Source organism: Seriola dumerili, unplaced genomic scaffold (assembly GCF_002260705.1).
Source record: "Seriola dumerili isolate Sdu_G_001 unplaced genomic scaffold, Sdu_1.0 BDQW01000260.1, whole genome shotgun sequence".
NCBI classification, from domain to species: domain Eukaryota; kingdom Metazoa; phylum Chordata; class Actinopteri; order Carangiformes; family Carangidae; genus Seriola; species Seriola dumerili.
In genome coordinates, this window is record NW_019174515.1 from 894,578 (window position 1) to 918,547 (window position 23,970).

At 42.1% G+C, this 23,970-nt stretch overlaps 1 protein-coding gene across 1 annotated transcript in view; it reads right to left on the reverse strand.

Moving 5' to 3' along the window:
- Positions 1-23,970, reverse strand: part of grin2a (glutamate ionotropic receptor NMDA type subunit 2A) — a gene marked incomplete at its 5' end in the record, with an annotated part of 132,009 nt that overhangs the window by 16,873 nt on the left and 91,166 nt on the right. The window contains 6 exons of the mRNA XM_022756859.1: positions 3,129-3,358; positions 3,500-3,625; positions 4,595-4,748; positions 6,119-6,290; positions 9,677-9,879; positions 16,855-16,969. Coding sequence (XP_022612580.1) covers positions 3,129-3,358; positions 3,500-3,625; positions 4,595-4,748; positions 6,119-6,290; positions 9,677-9,879; positions 16,855-16,969 — 1,000 coding nt within the window. The remainder of the gene's footprint in view (positions 1-3,128; positions 3,359-3,499; positions 3,626-4,594; positions 4,749-6,118; positions 6,291-9,676; positions 9,880-16,854; positions 16,970-23,970) is intronic.

Sequence of the window (23,970 nt, forward strand, 5' to 3'; positions counted from 1 at the left end):
AACCTTGAAGCTAGGATCTGAATCTGAAAATGGATTTACAGCCAATCTTTAAACGCAGTCCTAATACCTTGCTCTAAATGGTGTAAAGTGGTAACACTGCATCTTTCAGCACTTTAAAGAGAGAGACACTACATTATCCTGTAGATCAATGGTTAAAGTCATATAACAAGGTGATACTGGTGTTGTAGTAGAAATTGGCCAGTAAAAAGTAAGTTGTGAGATGTTTTCTCTTTAAGCACATAGTCATTACATTAATACATTGTTATTGCCTGTAAAATCTCACCTCGCCTAAATGGGCAGGTTAAAACATTTCATGAGTAGTTCCAGCAGTAGTTTTAGCAGCAATATTTTTTTTTTTTCCAGGATGAATCTTGACACATTTTTAGGAATTAAAAAAAAGGAAGCTTTAATGATTACTGTATTTATGTCACTGAACCAACTGAACTCAAGAGGTTTGTTTCTATCTGGGATTTGTGTTTCAGATTTCTAGACTGATCGAAGTGGGAAGTTCCAAAACCTGTTCGCTGCTGTTATCATGTCACTATGACAAACTGCAACAACCCCAGCACAGCACTTGTTAGCTCAAGTTTGAAATCTTAAAGTCTGTGACACTAAAGACGTGCTCAGCTATCAACAGTTGAGAACAGCATGTCCTCTTCAACAAGCAGAGGCAAATAAGGCAGTGTTGTACAGAGAAGTCTGTGTTGGTTGTTGAGCCTAAAAAAACGTAGACCTGTTAACTGACTGGCTGCCTGTTTTCTCCCTATTTTTAAAAAAAGATTAGAACAAATAGTGTATCCTTTTACATTTTTACCAGCAATTTGTTTTATTGTACCTCGCCACAGGAAGCTGTGTTGTATTTCCACTGGTGCCTCAATGATGTAATGTATTTGCATTTGCATTGAGATTTTCTGGGGACTCCTCCAATACATATGTAAAAAACCCAATGTATGTGCAGACTTGCTTTAGAAAAAAATCATCTGCTGAGTGTAATGCAATGTAATGTTTCCACGGTTGGAAAAACAACCAATCCAATTAGTGTTTCTGTAAGTGGGACCATAGTCGCACACTGTACACACGCTGTGCACTATATGGAAACAGTGCAAAAATGACAGAGTGCTCAAGTCACTGCAATATTGTTCTGAAGTGATGTGTGACCAACCCGCGGCTTAAACTAAAAATACTGGCCTTACATCTACGTGATAAGACACAGCTGCAGTGGGGTGACCATGTTGCTCTGCGTCTGCTGGGTGTGTAAGTGGGCAACTGTTTGCTAACATGTTAACCAAAGGAACCTGATAGGCTGATGTAGTCTGAGGCATCTTTGTTGTGGCTTTGTTCTGCAGTGTCTCAGCCCTCTAGTGGTCCAGTTGAAGCAGTTTTTAAAGGAGTATTCACTGTCAGGGATCTCAGTGGGGAATTTTCTTCATCATCTTGCCGGTCACAGTTGTCACGATGTCCAGCCTCGCTCAGCATATCTGTCTGAATGGCCATTTACCCTTTTTGTCTGGTTCCTTTCTTCCCTGACCCTCTCTGTCTTTCCGTATCTCTTTTGCTTTCTCCCTCCTCATGCCGTTCCTTTCTCCCCACCTCAGCCGTCAACCTGGCCCATATCTGTCCGCCTGTTGTCTTGTAACATCTTGTGCGTCTTGGCCTCTCGCTATTCCTCAGTCAACCTCCTGCCAGTTGCTGTACCCCTTCTTCCCTCCCTCCCCCTGCCCCCCCTCTCCTTCTGCATGTTGTCAAAACCCTCTACATCATTCTCAAACACTCTCTCCTTGGTAGCGTCTCCCTATACATCTGTCCTTCTCTCCTCAAGGAACTCTTTACCCCTTTGTCTTGTTTTTCTTTTCTTTTCTCTACATTTAGTTTGACTTTTTCCTTTGATGTTTTAGCTTCCTCATCCTACATGACCTCCTTTTCCACTTTTCTATATTACTTTTCTTATCTTTCCTTTCTTGTCTATAAATTCTTTCACTTCAGTGCCTATTATCACAGTTGTACATGTGTAATAATTTCACATTATGGCACAACAGTGGTGTGGGAAGCAATGTAGGAAAACTACATTTTGCAACCATTTAAGACCAAGAGATAAAATACCTGCATAGATATGTGTGGAATATTTCATCCCCCAAATGACAAATGTAGTATGCAGTATGCATGTCCAGTCTTGATGGCTTGAGCATTTAAATCCAAACACAATTCCAAATATTTGATATATGTGGATCCAAATGTCTGGGGAGAAATGTGAATGGTTTTTAGTGGCTTTTCCACACTTGTCCCCTCGCTTTCAAACTTGTTAAACCGCCAGCCGAGAAGGCTGCAGCTGTTGCCATGGTTGCAACAGTGAACATCTTATCATACAACAGTTATACATGCATACACACTGTGTTATTTTTTTCATTATGTATCACTATACTGTTGTTGGAAGAATGAAGTGAACAATGACACAAATGTTAGCTAGCTAGCTAATAGCAGCGATTGTCACTTTCGGTAAGTCCAAAATGACCGCGTTCGACTTGATATTCGATTTGACACCCAATCCAACACGCTCTACTCAAGTAAGAACATAGTGTAGACAGTGCACTCCATGGAAGTATCCGAAATGAGACAGAGCAATTTGCCAGATGTTACTGGTGAGGTTGTAATTACAGACACTTGAATTACTTCATAAAATGGTAGGTACTAACTGTCATTATGTATATAAAGCATTTATTCTATGCATGGCACATTTACACGTACGCTTTGCTTTTGCAGCAGACGGATATTTGTTATCTAAAATGACCACCACAAAGCTAGCCTTGTCTTAGGATCCACTTCTGAGTAAAATGTATTAGAAAACATTGTTAAACTTGGAACTTTAAGCCTTTGAGGGGCACAGAGAGGTTGACAGGTCAATCCACCAAAATCCCCACTGGGTGACCAGAGCTTTTAAAAATGAGAAATGCCTCAGAGCCATTTGGAATAAATATGTGACTGAACTCCACGGCTGCAACCAAAATGCAAACACAAACCTTTCAAGGTGTGGTTTGTCATTTTCTTTTCCAAGCTAAATCCTCAACTAATAAAGAAACCACCATCCAGCCAGTCAAGTCAACAAACCATATCTCCCATTTGTTCGCCCTTACCTTGTTGTCAGAAAGCCCGGTGACTTGGTCGACAAACTCCTCCTGGATCATGAAGGCGGCCAGGTTGGCAGTGTAGGAGGCCAGGAAGATGACAGCGAAGAAGGCCCACACAGACACTATGAACTTACTGGTGGTGCCTTTCGGGTTTTGCACTGGCACAGAGTTGTTGAAGACCAGACCCCAAAGCAGCCACACGGCCTTGCCCATGGTGAAGGAAGGGCCGTGGGGGTCTGAGAGAGAGGACGGGGGAGAGAATGACAGATGGTTCAGACGACAATTAGGAGAAAGATAAGATGACATAAAAAAAAGAATACAAAATCTGGAAAAGATCTTAATATCTTGTGACGTGTGCTGTTAAGGCTGATGCTCACCTTTTCCCTGTGCCAAGTTTCTGTTAAAGCCCAGAGGACTGATGTACTCAAACATGAAAACAGCCATTGCAGTCACCAGTAGGAGCATCACAAACATCATCACCCACACTGATGCACTGAATGGCTCTGAGAGAGGGAGAAATAAGAGGAAAGAGATTAAGCATTAACACATGTTGGGTTAAATTTTTACTTTTTTTTTTTTTTTCTGATTTTCACCCCCTTTCTGTCTTTCCATGAACTTAATGAATAAATCAATCACACACACACACACACACACACTGGGGAAAGAACCGCATGGATAACTAGCTGACTCCTGCATGTTCACAGACACACACACACACTTGCATATACACAGGCACACCTCCTATTTGACAGTGTGAGGAGGTGTACAGTATAGGAAGCCCTGGTGTCAGCACTCCTGTCCTCCCTCTGAGCTCACAACACTACTGCAGAGATTAAACCCCACTCTAATGTATGGGAGAGCACTGCACTGTGCATGTCCAAGTATATGTATGTGTGTGTGTGTGTGTGTGTGTGTGTGTGTGTGGGCTGGCAAGCAGCCATTATGGAGTTTTCCTGCTAAGCCCGTATAATTGCCACTTTCACAGCACTAACTGCATGCTGCATACATGTCAGTGTGCGTACCTGCGTGTGTGTCTTTTATCCCCCTGCGTGTGTGTTGGCATATGCATGTGTTTCTCTCTGCACTTTTATGCAGTCATACGTGCCGTCTTATATGTGAGTGCAGGAGCTTGGATGTTGATGCTGAAATGCTACACATCAAGTCAACGTGGCTGAGCAGCCGTAACGGAGATATCCGTGGTCACTCAGGTTAATATCCTGCGGTTAAGTCCCTCTCAGGTAAGTGAGAGTCATTGTGGCAGGAAGCAGGAGTCGAACTAAATCCCTCTGATAAAAGAGCAAGTATTGACAGCTGTGTAACGGAACTGAATTGTGTTGTCATCTCTGTATCTTGGGGAACACACGCACACACCCAAAACAAATATCCTTCTGCACTCACACAGACCGCAAAAAGCAAACAAGACTCTCTCCTGAGTCCAACAACCCAGCCAACGGTTATTCTGTGACAGTTACCGAGGAAGGCTGACGGGGAGACGGTTCCGTTGCTACGGGAGACCATGACGCTGATCCCGGTTTCCACGAACGGGACGGAGAAATCGATGACCTCAGAACGCTCCTCATTGATCGTCAGAGATCCGACGGCCATGACGGCTTTCTTATAGACCACCTTTCAGGGGAGGAGGAGAGGGAGGAACAGGGGGATAAAGGGAGGGAGGACAGATGGATGGATGAATGGATGAGGAGGATGAGTGATTAGGGATGGAGGAAGAGAGAGGAGTGAGGACAGGGAGAAGGGAAGAGATGGATGCGCAGAAGGAGAAGAGAGAAAAATGGTAGAAAAGCAAGGTTTAGGGAGGTAGAGTGGAAAGGGGGGAGTACAAGAAAAGAGGGAGAAGAAGAAAATTAACATTATATTTTTCAGGTATTCAGTTAGGTTTTTCACAATAAAGACAATCAAATGTAGCAAACCATCAAAATAAGTTTGAAAGACACAACTGCCTGATGAAGCTACACTGCACTCATTACTGCCTTTGTTCAAATCCCTGTTCACTTTTTACCAACTTGCCACAGAGAGCAGGTAGACACACACAGGGAAACTGACACTGATTCTTACAAGTTAGCCATTTAGTTATTTGCTTTAGTAGTCCACTAACTCCATGTAGCGTCTGCAGATTAATCTCTCATGATAGTAAAGTAAAAACTGAAACGAAAATAAAAGCAAAAAATAAACCCATGCACCAGAATGTGAATTTCACTGATTGCACATCGTTAAGGTTTTTAATCTCAGGTTGACTGTTAATCAATATAATCTACACGCAAGCGGGCGTCACCGCTAAATAAGATGAATGCCAGATGAACTTCATCTAAAGTGAATAAAGTCTGCCATAAAATATATGGACGGCTATAAAGTTTACGGTGTTAAAATGAACTCTGGGACTTTACCTTCAAGTTGAGTCGGGTAATTAAAGCTATGCAAAGGAGTTTTCTGCAGGAGTAGCTAAGATTTGTTTACTTTCTGAGCATTTACAGTTGGTGCAGAAGCCTCATAGATGAAAATTAGTTAGTTTTTTTTTTGTTTTTTTTCACCCTGTGAAAGTTTTGCAAAGTCAACACTTAAAGCTTCTCTTGGAGCATAAGGAGCAAGAATATCCTTGGCTTGTATTTCTCATTTCAAATGTCCTACAAACTAAAAGTGAAGAGTGATCAATACATCATTTTAGCATTCAGTATTACCGCTTCTTTAATATGCTTCGTAAAGGAAACTCTGCTGAAATTGGTTACATATACAGCAAGTTGTATGTGAATTATACCTGCTATTTATGATCAGCTTTGACTTTTATGATATGTATATACTCTGATATCTTTGCACACACATTTGGATGCCATCTGATTCTGGCTGCTATCTGACTCCATGGGTCGCTATTGACTGAACACTGGTTTAGATTGAGTTAGTTGAATCACATACACACTCTCGCTCTCTCTCTCTCTCACACACACACACGCACACACGCACGCGCGCAGACATGTTCACCTTACCTCTCCCACCATCCCATTCCAGACATTGTTAATCTTCTTGCCATGCTTGCCATTGGTTACCAGGTACAGGTCATAGGTGAACTTTACATATTTGGCAATTTTCTTCAGAATATCGATGCAGAAGCCTTTGCAGCACTTCTTGATGTACGTCCCACCAGCCTCTGTTGTGTTGCTGCAGAAACACAAACAAGACACACACAGACACCTCATTAGGCGATGACTTTGAACAGCTGCTGCTTCAAACCATGCAGCATCATTGGTTAAAATTCTGTCGCAGAAGATGTGAGAAAATGGCAGGGAACAGAACATTTCACACAGTCCACATTAAACATACAGTGTGTGGGCTGAATATTAGACGTACCAGCTCTTTGCATGAAAAAAAAACTGACCATGTAAATCCATGTTTTAATTTTATATTTATCTTGATGAAGTTTGTGCAACTTCAGATATGTCAACTATCTTCCCTTTGGATTAAAAACAAACAAAACACGATTTGCCTCTCCCTCCATCATACTTGTTAAATTTATGTGAATGCACCAGTGAACAAATGTCACCCTGGGACTTTTTCACCTTTAAGTTGAAGTTGTTTTACTCTGAAATGACATCAGAAGACTTGAAAAAAATATGCTTCTTCTCTCCTTCTACCTCTCTGCGTCTCTAGAGAAGGGGTTTGTGACGGCACTGCATCTGCAAGCCTTGTACCATCTGTGTGTATGAATTCCAGAGCAGGAGAGTTCAGACAGTGTTCACGCGCACACACACGCACACAAGAGCGCACTTCAACTTTCAGCCACCTGGGACTCTCATTTAACTTTTAGATGTGTGCTAATTAGGAGAAGATAGCCTCGCCCTTTAGTTTAACAACAACCTGGGCACAAACTTGACGGAAAGTGAGAAAAAAAAAAACCCTCCACACATGCGGCTGTGACTCTGCAGTTACCTTCAGAGCAGAAACTCTGTCACTTTGAAGGAATTCTGGAGCGCCGGAAAAAAAAACATTAGCCGTTTTTTTTTTTTTGTGGAATCTCCTCACTAGTCACCATCGATCTGTCAAATGAACGTCATCCCAAGTGGAATTTTTTCCTGTCTTAAAACTAGAAAGGAATTTCCTCTTTATGGTCTAATAGTTTCACACAAGACAGAAAAGGTTCATTTGATAAAAAAAAAAATAAAAAAAAGAAAAGAAAAGAAAAGAAAAGAAAAACCTGTTCTGTCAGCAGTTGTGAATGACTTCTTTTTTCTTTTTTTCTTTTTTTTTTTTGTGAAATGTTGCGCAATCACCCAGGGTGATTTTCTACAGATGTAACCAGAGAGTATCTGTAGCAGCTGTTGGAGCTAATTTAAAATGAAATAAATAAGCTAATTGGCAAACATGCCATGTGTCAACAAAATCAGGCTAATTCATTACCATTATGGGTTGTGTTTCCTCATCAATCTAAAAGAAAGACTTTGAAAAATACTCCTCCTGTAATGCGACGTGTATTTGTTTAACCACTGTAGATGCCCTATAGGCTTGTGGTTCACCATGCATGCCGTATGTGCGACTTCAAAAAGCATTCAATAACTTCAGTGAACTGAAATTTAATCACACATAGAAACAAAGAAACACGGCTGGCTTAAGCTTAATATATCATATTTACCATTATATTAACAAAAACGTAGTCATGTCACTGTAATGCAACTACATGATGACGTGGTGCAGGGAGGGGGGTTGTGCATGGGATCTATGATATATAAAAATAGAAACAAAACAAAGATGAGTAAAGCAGCTCTCTGGCAGGTTCAGCTGGCAGGGCAGTGGCAGAGCAAGCATATAGGCCAGAGCTGTAATAGCTGCATTTATGAACACAGTGTACCCACTTAGGCAGACCATAGTACAGATCAGGCAGCGAGAGCATGTGATGTTATGGAGGGCTGTTTGTGAAGTTGCCAGGCCAACTTGATATAGAAACACTACAGGGCCTGAGGGGTCTCCAGAGAGGGCAGTGTGGGTATATGTGTGATTGTGTGTGTGTGTGTGTTAGTGCGAGTATGGCTTGTTCTTAGGCCCAGCCTGGATGAGTGAATTTGTTGGTTCCGCATGCATGGATTGTCGTCCCCCCCCCCACCCCCCCAACCCACCCACCCCCCCATCCAACCCCTCCACCACCACCACCCTCTCTCTGCCCCTTCCCTTTCCTCCATCTATCCCTCTTTCTCCAAATGGAAACTATGGATGCTTGAGTGGGAATTGCGCTGTGGGAGGGAGGAGTGCACCCGGATGCATTGGCCTGTGAGTGAGTGGACATGTGGCAACAGAGAGTGTATATGAGTTTGTGTGTTTGTCTTCCTCCTTGGAGATGCTTTATCCTCCGCCCTACTTCACAGTGATTCTGGATGAAAATCTCTGTTGGCCTCTTCCCTGGGACCCTATTACCGCCTAATCAGCTCTGTGTGTGTGTGTAGGCATGTGTGCAGATGTGTAGTAGTTATAGACAGTTTGTATACATGAATGTATGTATGTAATGATAGGAGTGACACAAAGTGTGTAGCGTACATGTCCGTGAGTGTCTGTGTTCCAGTGGAGAAAAATTATATTAAATTATCCGAAAACCCATTACATGCTTTGATTCTGTAGCACTCAAGCCCCTCAGTGACACACACACACACACACACACACACACACACACACACACACACACACACACACACACGCAGTGAAAGCCACTCTCGCTGTGATTGTGTACTTCAAGAACATAATATAGGAGGAGGCTAGATATTTGGGCATTAGAGAGAAAATTGGTGAGGAAGGAAGTACACTGCTGAGTTCAGCAGTCGCCTCCATTTTCAGGGGGAGGAAAGACGCTGCTGCATAGATCGCACACTGCACTTCTTGCCATGCTCATGAGAGAGAGAGAGAGAGAGAGAGAGAGAGAGAGAGCACACGCACAGAAAATGTAATCTTCATCACCTTCTGATTATCAACTACAATGATGTAAAATGGAGTTTAATTTTCTGTCATGTTCAGTCCCACATTTTCGGACACGTCAGGTTACCTGTTCGTTTGATAATTTAGTCGATGGCATCAGGCCAATGTTACAGCGAGTTTCAGTTAGTGTTACTGTGTTGTACAACAAATGTGTGTATTGCCGTGAACCCTTAATACCACTGCATGAAACGATTTGTGCGAATTTCTTATTTCATCACTCTGCGTCATATTTTTTAGAACGGTCGCTCAACACTGAGGATGGGTAGCTGTTGACTGCATTCAGCTAAGGTTAATGTAGCTTCATGCTGAGGCGAGCAGGTCACACTCTAACTGATAATACACTGGATAATGACAGACAGTTTATCATGTCAAAGTGAGTAAAAGGTCAGGTTCATCTGTTCAGTCAAGTGTTGTTACAGCATTTTCTCTGTACTGTTGATCTGAGCATCCTCTCTGAACTTATTCTAATGTTTTTAGATAGATAGATAGATAGATAGATAGATAGATAGATAGATAGATAGATAGATAGATAGATAGATAGATAGATAGATAGATAGATAGATAGATAGATAGATATACAGACAACTTACTCTTTGATATGCTTTCTGCAGGGGACGGAGTTCCTCATGCATGTTCCGGTGAGCCTCTCCACGTCCTCCACTATAACGAAAGGTTTCTCCTCTAAAGTGACAATGGACAGGTGGTTGTCGTCAAGCTCGGCATCACCGAAGGAGTTGAAGCGCGGCCACACCGGGTACTTCAGTGTCAGGCTGCCGTTGTCCAGTTTTCCCATCTGGAGGGAAGGAGAGGAGAAGGGGGAATAAAAGGTGAAATGAGAAGCAAGCTGCGCGGTACCTTCACCGAGGCTGTTAAGTTGCTAAAAACTAGAACAGCTGAATTTACATTTGAGGTATTTATCCAGTACTTTATAATTAGTGAGCAGGCTGGGAGTCAGCATCTGCCCGAAGGCACTTTCTGTAACAGTGGCGCTGGCTGTTGTCGGATTTCCACCCATGAGCTCACACTGAAAAGACAGCGTCTCTAAACATTTAGATCCCTCAGCCCTCAGATCAAATTTAAGCAGACAGGAAGTGGTGGGAAAAATATGTCCACCAGTCACTGATCATAACATGGCATCATTTGGAGAAACACAGTGTGTTACTTTTCTTTACCTGTAGCTGGTGTGGTCTGCTGCAAAATAACTCAAAGCAGACAGGAAGTGGAGATGTCAATGTTACATGTGTTCCCTACAACACATACATACAAATCAGAATACATGACACACCATAATAAATGTGGCTGCCGGTATGACTGTGGGTACAACATAACAGATTAAAAGCACGGTGTGTAGGGATGCATGACAAAATGCACACAGAGGAATACACTGCACATTATAGCTCTGAATGCAAACATATATGAGAAAGAGAGGGCAGGGGGATGGGGGGGGGGGGGGGGGCAGTATGATATGATAGTGCTGTGATGCTGTTAATAATTCAGAAAGTTTTCAGAGCAGTGATGTCACAAATTCCCCTATGGATGCTCTTTACCCACTCTCAACAGTCTGCAAATGTATGAATGTATGTGAGTGCCTGTGTGTGTGTGTGTGTGTGTGTGTGTGTGTGTGTGTGTGTACGCTATTTACGTATGTTTTTGTCAGACTCGGGAGTCAGAGAGAAAGAGAGAGAGAGCAGCAGGCAGCGAGTCTTTGCTCAACTCTCAATTATTAATGTTACAGGAGCCGGGAAAAGGCAAAACCTCGCTCTCACTCTTTCCTTCCATTTCCAAAGCCTTTCTTTCTTCTCGTCTGTCTCTCTTTATTCCTCACAGCAACACAGCTGTGGCGTGGAGCGAAGTGGATGACCTTAGAGCCAAGTTTTTTTTTTTGTGTGTTGCACACACTCAGCAACACACATATTCATGGGCATGAATGCGAAGACTCGCGACTGGATTTCTAGACAGATGACAAATGGAAATATGTTGAGACTTTTTTTTTTTTGTGTGTGTGTTTTGTGTGTGTGTGAATAAAATAGGATCTAACAAAGTTAAGCACACATGTAATACGTATACAGTAATCTGTAACCCCTTTGACCCTGGAGCCACAGGACAGTGGTTTTTACCCACGCACACACACGCACACACATATACGCACACACACACATGTTGTTGCTTATCCTGCATGCCTGGCTAAGTCATTAACAGGCGAGCAGAGAGGAGGAAGTGAAATTAGCATTTTAATTGTTTTGCTTTGAGTGGTTTTCTATCCTCTGACAGGGATTAGAGTCTTTTCTCCGCTCTTAGAAGGCACCACTGTCAACAGCTCACTCTGCTGTCGGCTACATCTCTCAGTGTGTGTGTGTGTGTAGGCGTTTGTGTTGAGGAGGTGTGGGGGGGGGGGGGGCAGGACGGTACACTGAGGTGGCATGTGTGTGGCTCCTTGTGTGTCACCTTCACTCTCCAGGGAGCGGCCGCATTTGTCTATCTGTCTTACCCCAGCTGTTTTGCATTTCACAAGTGAGTGACTTCGGTGTTCGTATCTTCACACACGCGCGTAGTGTGAGTGTGTGTGTGTGTGTGTGTGTGTGTGTGTGTGTGTGTGTGTGTGTGTGTGAGGTGTGTGTGTCTTTTAAAGGGGTGGGGAGGTGAATTAGGAAGTGGGATTGGTAATGTAAATGTGTGCATAATAAGTAAGGCAAGGCTCGTGTGGCAGAAATAAAGCGAATCGGAAAAATAAAAAATAAAAACAAAAACAAAGATGAGTCAGAGAGGAATGGAATAGACAAGAGCGTGGGCTCAAACAATAATGCTGATATGTAAACTCCACTGGTGTTTGAACATAATGCGTAATTTCACATGTTGGGAGTGTGAAAAATCACTTTTAGCTCAATTTTTTGTTTTTCTTCATTTCTTCATTTTTTTTAACTATACTTTTTTGATTGGTTTCACTACTTGTTGCACATTTAACTATCACTATACAGCACTGACACACAACACACACACAACTCAAATTTGATCCATTCAATCATTATTTAAGCTTTTGAGGAGTAGCCCTGATTTGGTAGGATGAGTCAATAAAGTCTGAGGAGAGATAAATGTTCTACTCAGAAGATAGTTGAAAAAAAAAAAAAAAAGAGGAGGTGGTGGAGGAGGGGAAGAAGAAGCTGACTTCAGCAGCTCTTCTGATTTCCTGTCCTCCTGCTCTCTTCTTCCCTCTTCCTCCCTGTCTCCCCCTCTCTCTAATTAAAGAAAGAGGGGTTATAAATTAACGCCCAGAGAGGAGGAGAGAGGATTCTCTCTCTCTATCGACCGGCCATGAAACAGAATGCTGAATCTCCCCCGTATGACATACCAGATATTACACACACACACACACACACAACACAGAAAAGTAGTGCATGTGCTTGCGTGTAATGTGACAGTGAGGCCAGTGGGAGGTTATGATGATAGGGCCTGTGGGATTACTGCATTATAACACCCCATGGCAGCAATCCTATCGCATCATCACCCTGCGACAGATTTAGAGCCACTTGGTGATGAGATGACACTCTGCCCCAGAAGAGCGGTGTTTTGTTTCATCTACTACTCTTTCTTTTGTCAGCTCAAACCTGCCCTCCTTTTTTCTATTCTCTCTGTTCTCCTCCTCGTCTTTCTTTATCTTTATTTTGAAAGGCCTTGTTCTTTGTTCCTGAACGTCTTGCTTTCTATTTCAACTATTGCGCACGTTCCGCTCTCTCTTACTGGTTCTGTCAGTGTTTTTGACCTACACACACACACACACACACACACACACACACACCCACACACACACACACACACACACACACACACACCCACACACACACACACACACACACACACACACACCCACACACACACACACACACACACACACACACACCCACACACACACACACACACACACACACACACACAATGAAGGGCTAAAATAAACTAGAGCCTGGCTGAACGAGTGAGAGAGAGTGATAAAAGAATAAAGAAAAACAAGGGTCGGGGCTCTTACACTGAGCACCTTCTTTGTGCCAGTCTCACTGGGAGAGTTATCGCTGTGGCAAGTTGCATTATGGGAGAATGAGTTCCTAATAGCGTGGAGAAACCCATTCAGTCATAAAACAGTATCTGTCACTCCTGTCAGACAAAATTATGTCGGTAAAATGGATTCTGCTCTCCCTCTCCTACGCTCGCTCTGTTTATATGTGTGAATGTGTGCGTGCGCCTGCGTGTGCGCGAGTATGCATGTGCATGTGTGCGTCTGTATGTGTGTGTGAGAAAACAAGGGCAGAGAGAAAGAAGATGACAGAGTGGAGGAGCTAGAGAAAACTGCATGCATGGATTTAGACATCTTTCCTTAAAGTGAAGCGCTTTTATTAAGATTCAGAGAACAGTGCTGCCTGGATAGAAAATGCATGCGCATGTTTGCGCGTCAATTTGGAAGTGCGCGTGTGTGTGTGTGTTTGTGTGGACACACGTGGGCTTTTCTGCCTGTCTGCTCTCCATATTGTGATTCTCCAAGCACAAATCCCATGCTGTCTGTAATAATTATTTTGTGAACTGGCTGCTAACACTGCAGCAGTTCCTGAAGCAATTTACACACTCCATCTACTCAGCAGGAATAAAACATAACATCCTGGTTCTGATCGGTAAATAAACTTTTCTCATTCAGTCGCTGAAGTTACTGTAACTCTGAATACAGTAAGAAAATTCATCATCTTTTCTGCCATGTCATTGATTATGGAGCGGGCGTATATCCACAGTTTCTCCAGACATTTAATTCTATTAAACAAGCTACTTTTTTACTTTTGGTAAAACTGTCTCCAATAAGCAAATTAGGACATCAGGTGATTTTTTAAAAAAGAACCTAACTGTAGTGAAGTAACATTTATGAGTATAAAGTGAGTGCATGTACACAAATACAACCACACGCTCTTGTGTGTGTGTGTGTGTGTGCATGTGTGTCTTAAAACTGCTTGATACTACATCAAAATTGATTTAATTCATTGCTTGCAGTTATTCAGCACATTTTTCAAGCTCACAGTTTAATTTAGGATAATTCCCCCATAATGCCACACTGGATCCAGTCACACCCACATGACTAGCTGCAATCGGCGCCTCTTTTGAATAAAACTAATTCACTGATGAGAAATTCCCAACACCATACACAGCTAGCCAAACAGGTGAAGCGACTTTAAAAGCACTTCTTCCCAGAACTCAAAAATCTACCATCTTACCAACTGCATGTGTGTGATGCAGAGAACAGCAGGTGCGGGTGCTTTGAAAACCTGAGTGCTAAACACCTGTAGTGGATGAAAAGGGGGAGAGCATACACATGATGATTGCTCAGTTCCACCTCTCTCTTCTTCTGTTTCCCTCTCTTTCTCTCTCTGTCTCCTTTTCTCGTGCTCATTTGCTCTCGCTATCATGGCCCATCTGTCTCTATCGCTCGCTCGTCTCGGTAGCGCTCCATATTGCTCTCCTCTCCCTGTCTCTTCCTCCTCTGCCCCAAGGGGACACATTTTATATTTTTAGTGCATATCCATATTTTAGTGCAGTTACTGAATTTTTATCTCTTGATCATCATGGAAGTCTCTCTCTCTCTGTGCGCCGCTGATTTCTGGTGCATGGGTGGGACGGCTGCACCAGACTCAGATATATAGTGAGAGAGAGAGAGAGAGAGAGAGACAGAGAGAGACAGAGAGAGAGAGATAGAAAGAGAAGCTCCCAATTATGTTTCCACTTTGGGTCTCCGTGTCTCTCTTGCCTTCAGTCTCTTTCTCTGCACCACAGCGAAGTGGTACTGATCAATTTCACAGGCTTTCTGTTTACAACAACACACTCTACTTCCCCTCAGCACACTGACAAAGGGTGTGTTTGTGTGTGTTTGTGTGTGTCTGTGTGTGTTTGTGTGTGTCTGTGTGTGTCTCTGTGTGTCTGTGTGTGTGTGTCAGTATGAAATATGAAATAGCTATTCTCAAAGATTGGGTGGAGACTGTGCGGATTGCAGCAAACTAAACCGAATACTGTAACACACACAGATGTGACCTGAATAAAAACCAGATTGGTTGAAGCACAAGTCTCTTGAATAGTGTTTCTGTCAATAACCTGTATAGAAGGGTAAACATACACACACACACACACACACACACACACACACACACACACACACACACACACACACACACACACACACAAGAGCAGTGACCCTTTGCCACCCCAATAACGGAGGTCTCAGGTTTTCATTAACTGTGGTTTGAGGTGCTATCAGAGACCACAACAGCAATCACAGCTGAAGATAGACAGAGTGTACAGATTATCTGGCTTTTGGAAAAAAGTGAAGGAAAAGGGACACAGGGAAAAAAATGGAGGAGAGGATGGAAAGTCGGAGGCAGAGAGGAGAAGTAAAGAGGAAGAGAAAGAAGATCAGGAGAAGAGGGAAGAAGAAAGAAGACAGATGTGAGGAAGCATTCAACATGTCATGAGAGAGGGAGGCAGTGGGAGGAAGGAGACAAAAAGTGGTGGGAGATGTAAAGGAAGGACAAGACAGAAAAGACAACATCCATCTCCCTCTCTTCCTTATCCAAATCCTATCTTTAGCCACACCTCTCTCCTTTGCCATTCCTCTCTCAAACTTGTCTTCTCAGCCTCACCCACTCTGAGCTATGAGCTAGTGGGGCATTAAATATGAGGTATTTAAGCCTGCACGAGGAAGCCAGATGTAGGTATAAAGATACATTGCTGCCATTTAAAGTCCATTAAAATGGCTAGAATACTCAGCCATTAAAAGTGGCCATTCTTTATAGACGCTTCCTCACATTAACCAGTTAAAGAAAACCTATAAACTTGTTGGTAATTGCGCTCGTTGATCAACATCAAATGTTGCATGATGAGACAGAAGTATCATTTTCAATACTGGTCTTCAGCACTTATTGCTCTTTTTGTTTATGCAGTGTATTTCTCAGAGGTCACTTGCCAGTCAAAGATTGTGAGCAGTACTGCGATGTCTTTTTTTCAGGTTCTACAGGTAGCACTCTTTTATCTGTTTAGCCGCCACGGTTATCACTGCTAGCTCCCCAGATCTGTATTTGCAATGCATAAGCTAGTTTTTTGGTAAAGAAAATAATGTGTCAGTCGGTAATAGATTAAGACAACAGGAAACATAAAAAACTGTAATAGTAAGAAATGATAACAGTACTGATCATGCAAAAGCAACACAGAGAAATATACAATAAACAAAAGCAAATATAAACACAGAGGAAAACACAAGAACAAAGGTCAGGGACAGCGAGTTTTTTAGAAATACTGGAGTTATGAGTCCCACAGCAGGCTGGTGTAACCTTATCACTCAGTCACTCAGTCACATTTGCTTTTACTGGGCCGGCCCCCACTGTTGTAACAAACAAACACATTTTATTTATTCACTGCACTCTTCAATTGTACTTGCTTTATTTTAGATCTCCCTATGTAATGTTCTAATTGTTGTTTCCTTCCCTTTACTGGCAGGTAAAGGGAAGGAAATGCTAAACACTTAACCCTTAATTTATTTAAGTTATATTTAAGTTATTATAAAAAATATAATATTTAAAAAGTCTGAAAAATATTTAAGATGACCTTAAAAATCCAACATGTGTAGAATAAAGTATAATAATAAATATATTAAGGTGAACATAAACTCTGTGTCTCTGTGAACACACAGGAATATGCAGTTACACTTTTGCGCACATACAAGCACAAACCAAGATACAGTCGTAAAACGTACCTTCTCCCACTCCCTGTCCTTGTTGAGAACAATGACCACCAGCTTTGGGTTTTCCTGGTAGCCGTCTTCAGTGAATGACAAGTCTCTGCCATCCCATGTCACATTCATCATGTACCTGAGAGTGAAAGGAGAGGAGGAGGAGGATAGGGGTGAGGAGTAGTGAGGCAGAAGATGATAATAGATGAGAGAGATGAGGAGGAGGAGGAAGAAGGGGGGAAGGTGGAAAAATCAGAGATTGAGAGATGGAGAGAAATGAATGGAAGCGAGGAAAAACAGAGGAAAGGGGATATTGAATTATATTAGCATGAGAAAAAGTCAATTTACAATCTGCTAGTATTACTGTCCTGAAATATTCACACAAGCTCTTTTGCATTGAAAGTTGTAAAGTCATATTTCATTCATTATAATTACATTCTAGAAAATAAAAAGCAACTGGGCAGGAGAGTTAAATTGTAATGCTGAGGGATAATAAAATCTATTTGAATCCAAAAATGTGTGTGCGTGTATATAACCTGTGAGTATCACTTCTGAATAAGAGTATTGTCAGTAATAACAGAGCAGTGTGTGCTTAGATCCAGAAATATAAATTAAAAAAAAAAAAGAAAATGTGAAAATGAATAGTACCTTAAGCGATAGTCTGTCCATACTATCACCACACACACACACACACACACACACACACAGTAATGAGTGACCCATATGGCAGGTCACATTAGCTAAGATGGAGGGCAGTGGGAAGATATTCTTGGGTCCACATAGCCTCCACATTAATCATGGCTGTCCTTCCCCACTCTGTCTCCCTCAGTCCTTCTGTCAGCGGTCATGTACAACACGGCAGAGACGGCTCCTCTTTTCCTCCTCTTCTGCTCCATTCTGGGGCTGGGGCATGCCGACGGGGCAAATTCCGAAAATGGATGTATGGGAGAACATGTGATGTGTCTTTGAAAAGCCACAGCAGGTGAGCTGTTTCGTGCAGGAGCGTGTCGTAAAATTATGCTTTTACAGAGTCTTATTATTTGTGTCAGAAAAAATCATTGATTGGTAAGCAATTTGTTACCAGTTTGGGATAATGGATGTCCTTTTGCTTGTTCTTTTACATAAAAAGCAGCTTTAATGCCATATGTTACACAAACCAGCAGTCTGGACCAATTATAATACTGAGTCACAAGGATGAAAAAGGCTGTGTAATGTGTGTTTGTGTGTGTGGCAACGTATCACAATACCTACATGTCCTTTTAAATTGATGCTTGTGTTGCACGCACGCACGCATGCACACACACACACACACACACAACCAGTCAATGCCCAGATGAAATCAGCCAGTGATAAGGGCACTGAGTGGGTCTTGTGATTAAAATGATCTGATTGGCCTGCAAGCAACCAGGTGAGAAGTATTAAGCCATTTGATTGGACAGGAGATGCTGCGCTGAACCCAATTATGTGCGACTACAGCAGAGAAAGAGGGGATGGGATCAATACCAGCGCCCAGGCTGCTCTCTTAGACAACAGCCCATTCTGCGCTTTGCAACCATCTATGTGGAAGACACACTCTCTCACACACACACACACACACACACACACACACACACACACACACACACACACAATGGAAGCCTTTGCTGTTCTTTCCCTCTGTATACTTTACAGTTAGCTCTCTTTTGTTGTTCATTTGATTCATTTTCTTGCTCTGTTTTCAGGCATCTTTCTTTTTGACACAATCCAGCAAAGAAAGTGTTTTTACTGCACCAATTTAAAACATTTGATGTCAATCTAACGATGTAGAAACCTATGCTTGATGTCAGAAGAATATGAGTGGGGCATCCTGTAAGGTCAATCAGTAAACAAAATTATTTCCTGTTGGAGCAGGTAAGGTGGAGCAGGTGAAGATGTTCAGACCTCAGCTAATCCTTCTGTCTCTTAACACGAGTCCCTTCTGTATTTTGTTTCAAAACCGATTCCAAATGAACATCATAATAGTATAACAGTGCACAAATTTGCAAGAACAGGATGCAGACAGGATGGGCAGATCGTGTGTGTATGTGTGTGCGTGTCTGCAAGTATGTTTGGGCTGACGCCCATTGAACAGGTGGACCTGATAGGGCGTTGCTAGGATACGGACACAGACTGGAGAGTGTATGCCGGGAGATGACCCTAAATAACCCTGAATGAACATCCCTGCAACACACACACAGGAACGCCGACAATTACTTTGCACACCTCAACAATTCTCCACATAATGTTTCCTCTCCTGTAGCACTGAGATCATAGTAAAGCGATCCAATTCCTCTCACTTTCCAGCCTCCATTATATCAGTAATCTCTCCATTCATTTGGCTGGGGGGGGGGCAGACAGCGGAGAAGGGGCAACCAAAAAAGAAAAAAAAAAGTGAGAGAGCATAAAGATAAGAAAGACTGAGTAAGGGAGATGGAAAGAGGAGAAGTATGACGAGGGAGGAGGAGAACTAAGCCTCGACAGAGTTAGGATAAAAATATCTTCTGTGTTATTTTTTTTCCTTCCTCCCTCTTTCCTCTTTTTTTTTTTTTTTTTTTTTTTCTTCCCCCCCCTTTTCTCTTTTTTTTTTTTTTTCTTCCCCCCCCTTTTCTCTTTTTTTTTTTTTTTCTTCCCCCCCCTTTTCTCTTTTTTTTTTTTTTTCTTCCCCCCCCTTTTCTCTTTTTTTTTTTTTTTCTTCCCCCCCCTTTTCCCTTTTTTTTTTTTTTTTTTTTTTTTTTGAGTAAAAGGGGTTGCGTTGGGAGGGGGGGCACTGCACCAGAGTTAACCAGCACTAAACATACACTGCAGCACGCAAGTAAGAGCAGACACATAACACTGCATTACAGCAGCAAGCGCCAGATACTCTGCATTTGTGCTGCTGTCTTAATCCTTCGCTTCTGAGCAATGACAGAGCATTTATGACGTTAATAACAAAAGACAATGACATTTCCAAATATACTGGGTCATTGTATTTTACACAGAGCATAATCCACAGCACCCATCTTCTCTGGTAGCAGCCCTTAGTCCTTCCCTGTCAGAGGGCTCTTGACACATAAGACATAATATCTCAAGTGCTCACTTACTCTGAGTTGCTCTGGATCTCCCCTTGTTTACAACAGTCTTACTTTGTGATAAAGACTCCACATTTTATCTGAAGAGGTTCGACTGCAGGGAAAAGTGTCTCCACAAATATGTTCAAATGAACTGTATAATGCTGTGTGGGTGTCAAAGATAGAGACACTTATCCTTCATCAAGACAAGAGGCAGTCAAAGCAATGATGTATAATGTCAGAGCACTCATGATCTATGAAGTGCAAAAGCAAACACACGCAGGCTGTGGCTGTGAGAGACAGAGGGGAGGGGAGTCTAAAAAAAGGATGGGGGGGCTGCTATCAGTGCTGATTTAGGTCTTTTAAGAGGACCCAAGGGTGGGCAGTCACTTGAAAACACACACTGAGCCTCAGGTGGCATGTGTTAAGTGTGGCATGAATGATGACTGTACAAGGTGAAGTAGATGCTAGCTTAGCTCTGTGTCTGCCCCTCCTGTCGTCCCTGGTGTGTGTGTCTGTGCAGTTATTTTGTTTGTTGGAGTTTCAGCAGCACAAGATTAATGCTAACAATTACATTTTGTCTTTTCCAAGCTTGCGGTCGCACCATAAAATGCAACATGTGTCCACACAGCTACCTCAGCAGCATTTCCTTTGTTGCACACAATAGGGTTTTATGTGTGTATTGGCCTGGGATCCTTTATACTGTAGCTCAGTTAGAATATCATGGGTTTTCTTCAATATGCAAATCCAATTTTAGGACAGGAATCAGCGCACAACAGTGGAGCACCTTCTTAGATATCCTTCCCTCTGATGAAAAATTAATAATCTTCTTGTGCGTTGGGATTTGCAGTAGTTCACATTGCCACTGACTAAACTCCCTCCCATGTCTCCCGGTCTCTCTCCTCTCTGAGTATTCAAACCAAAAGCAACTTGATAGTTCCTTTATCTCTAAGATGTAGTACACAAGCTGTCAATCACACACACTTTTTGCTTAACACAATGCAGACAACTATTGCGCCCTATAAAGCCAAAATGCAGTAACTACATATCTGGTCAAATTGAGACCATACTTCGACTTTATTAGGTTACTTTTACCTTATGGAAATAATTGTGTTATAGAAATGTGTAATTCTCGAAAACCACAACATCCAGCTAGTTAAGACTAGTCACAGCTGCCTTAGTGAAAGCTAAATTACTGACTTCTTCTGACCTGTTGTCTGTAATTCAAAAATCAGTTTTGATGCTCTAACATTTTAACAACTAGTTTGTTGTACTACATAAGACAGTAGCTACATCTAATCATAGTGGGGGGGGGGGTAACACCAAATAAACTAGCTAACTAGCCTAGCTTAGATGCCTATTAGATTGTCCATACATACAAGTTTTTCTGAGCTAAAAGCTAAGAAGCCTCCAAAATTTTGCAACTATTTTTTCAATACTTACTGCTGTTCTCCATACTGGTCTTTGTAATCCTACAAAACAACCAAGCAGCCTTGGCTGTCATCAGCATCAGATGAGGGAGCTCCAATCTTAACCTACTGGATAATGTTCTGCTGCTCCCGCAGTCTTGTATTGAAAGCACACCCAACAGTGCCTGATGGACACTTCAGACTAAGCATCAGGCACTTGAACTACAACTAGCTCACTGCTTCAAAGAAAATGTGTTTCTTATTTATGCTCATGACATGATTACTGTCAACACAGTGACTGTTACATACAGTATTGGACACACTCGCCTGTGTCAGCAGTTTATTACAACCCATAGTAATGTTTAATTGTTAGGCGACCATAGTAATTATGACGGGAATAAAAGAGGAAGTCATGTGATATATTACAAACATCAACAAAGTTCATGTTAAAACAAGACTGGGGAGGATGGATGGATCCACATAATACAGGCCTTTCACATGGGAGACTGCTGTTTGTTTCATGTTGAAACCAATAGCTGCTGTTGTATCTTTTAACCGTGACAGTTCCACAACCTTAACTACGTTTATTACTGTAACCATGACTACAAAAGTCCTCTAACCTTAAGGAGGTGCAGTTATTTTAACCCAAACCTATCTCTTTGCCTAAACCTAACCAAGTACTTCTCACACCTAAACCTAACCAAACCATGACGGTTCCATAAGCTTAGCAACGTTTTTATTAATGTAATCATGACAACGAAGGTTTAGCAAACTGTCACCGTCATGTCAGGAGACACTCCTACGGGTTGAATCACAGGGTACGGGCAAACGACCAATACAGTCGTTCAGGTCGGATGTTAATTGGGTATAGGTATATATAGGTATATAGGTATATTCCCCATCTAGTCAAATACACTATTCCTTGTGAGATCACCTGCTGCAGGTAAAGGCATTTCTCACAAATCACATCAACAGCTGACAGAAATGTACATATGGGTTTGAATAATAAATACACACAGAGGTGGTTACCAATCAATCATACAGTAATGTAATATTTATGAGCAGTTGTTTCCCTTCTGTAACAAAAGATATTCATAGGTTATGTCTCTAAGTCTAAGAAAATGACAAATACACGCAGCAGTTTTGCACAACATATAAACACAACTTCAGTATTCCAATTTGAGTATTTGTTTCTAGCACAGTACTCTATGCATGAATGCATCTTATCAACTAAAACTGTCAGGAAATGTCTCCTTTCAATTTTCAGTTGCATCGAGTAGTGTGTGAGCACATGTCTTTGACAGCTGGCCCAGGACCCAGTACCTGTGTGTTATGTGTAGGTGTGTATATGTGTGTGTTTCCTGAGTTCTGACCCTCATATATCAGAGCTAGAGACTGAAATTACCTGTCAGAACAAACACACACACACACGTGTACAGACACACACACACACACTCACAGATAAATAAGTGCTTAAGTCTTTTAAGACACACTGTTCACCAAAGCAAGGTGAGCAGGACACAGTAAATCGGTCATGACAGAATATTCTCTTAAGGGGGGGATATTTTTCTTGTTTCTAACACACAAGCACAGACACACACAAACCCTCACACATACACATACCATAATTTATATGGAGCACAAGTTGTCACTTGGTCTGATTGCTGCACTGGCCAGCTCTCTTAGTTGGTCATTTGTCTCCTGTTTTTATTTAATTTTATTTTTCTATTACTCTGCAAAACATATTCATCTTCGATATGTCACGGTGGATTTATCATCACAGCTGTCACAGGCAAAGTGAGTGAGGTAAAACTTCACTGAAAGCCCACACTGCACGGTACTGGTCACCAGAGCAACGGACTTTTCTGTGATTTCAGCACTGACTATCAATATTATTCTCATCAAACTAAGTTTTGCTCTATTGTGAGATGTTTTTGGCTCAGTTAAGGACGGGCGTAGCATCCACTGTAAATCAAAGTGTTGTCACAAATCACAGTCTTTGAGTCTGAAGGGTGTTCAAGCAAAGAAGTACATAAATTTCACACATACTAACATGATGCTGTTATTGACATCTTGCTTTCAAAAAGGCGGTAGATCCACAGAAGAACTAAAATGAAGCCTGGGCTATAATACTGTGACCCAGCGTTACACCATAGCCTTAAAATACTGTATAATTCTGTAATGTGTACATTTGTACATACAACCCATCTGTCCACCTCTGTGAGTCTGTATATGTGTGTGTGTGTGTGTGTGTGTGTGTGTGCGCACACACTGGCCATGTTCTCCTATCTCCCCTGACAGCCGTTGATGGTCTAACAACCAACGCTGGCTCGTCGCCCCGACCTAGCCTTGACCAATCATGTTTCTCATGTCCTGGCCCTGAAGCCCTATTGGCTGAGCTCTCTCACCCACAACAGAGCCATCTGTGGCTACTCATCACCTGGGTAACAACCTGAGGCAGCAGAGCATGCTGGGAACAATGTCAGCTGGCTCTGGATATTTGGTAATTCTCTTTGGTTTACCTGTGTTTCCAGACAAAACGAGAGCTACATTAGTGTGGAATTGGTATTTAAAGTCCCGCTGAGGTTATTAAAGGCGCAATCAGTCATACTTTACTGTCTCTTTACACAAAATGACCATAATTTACAAGTGGGAGCTCATAAATG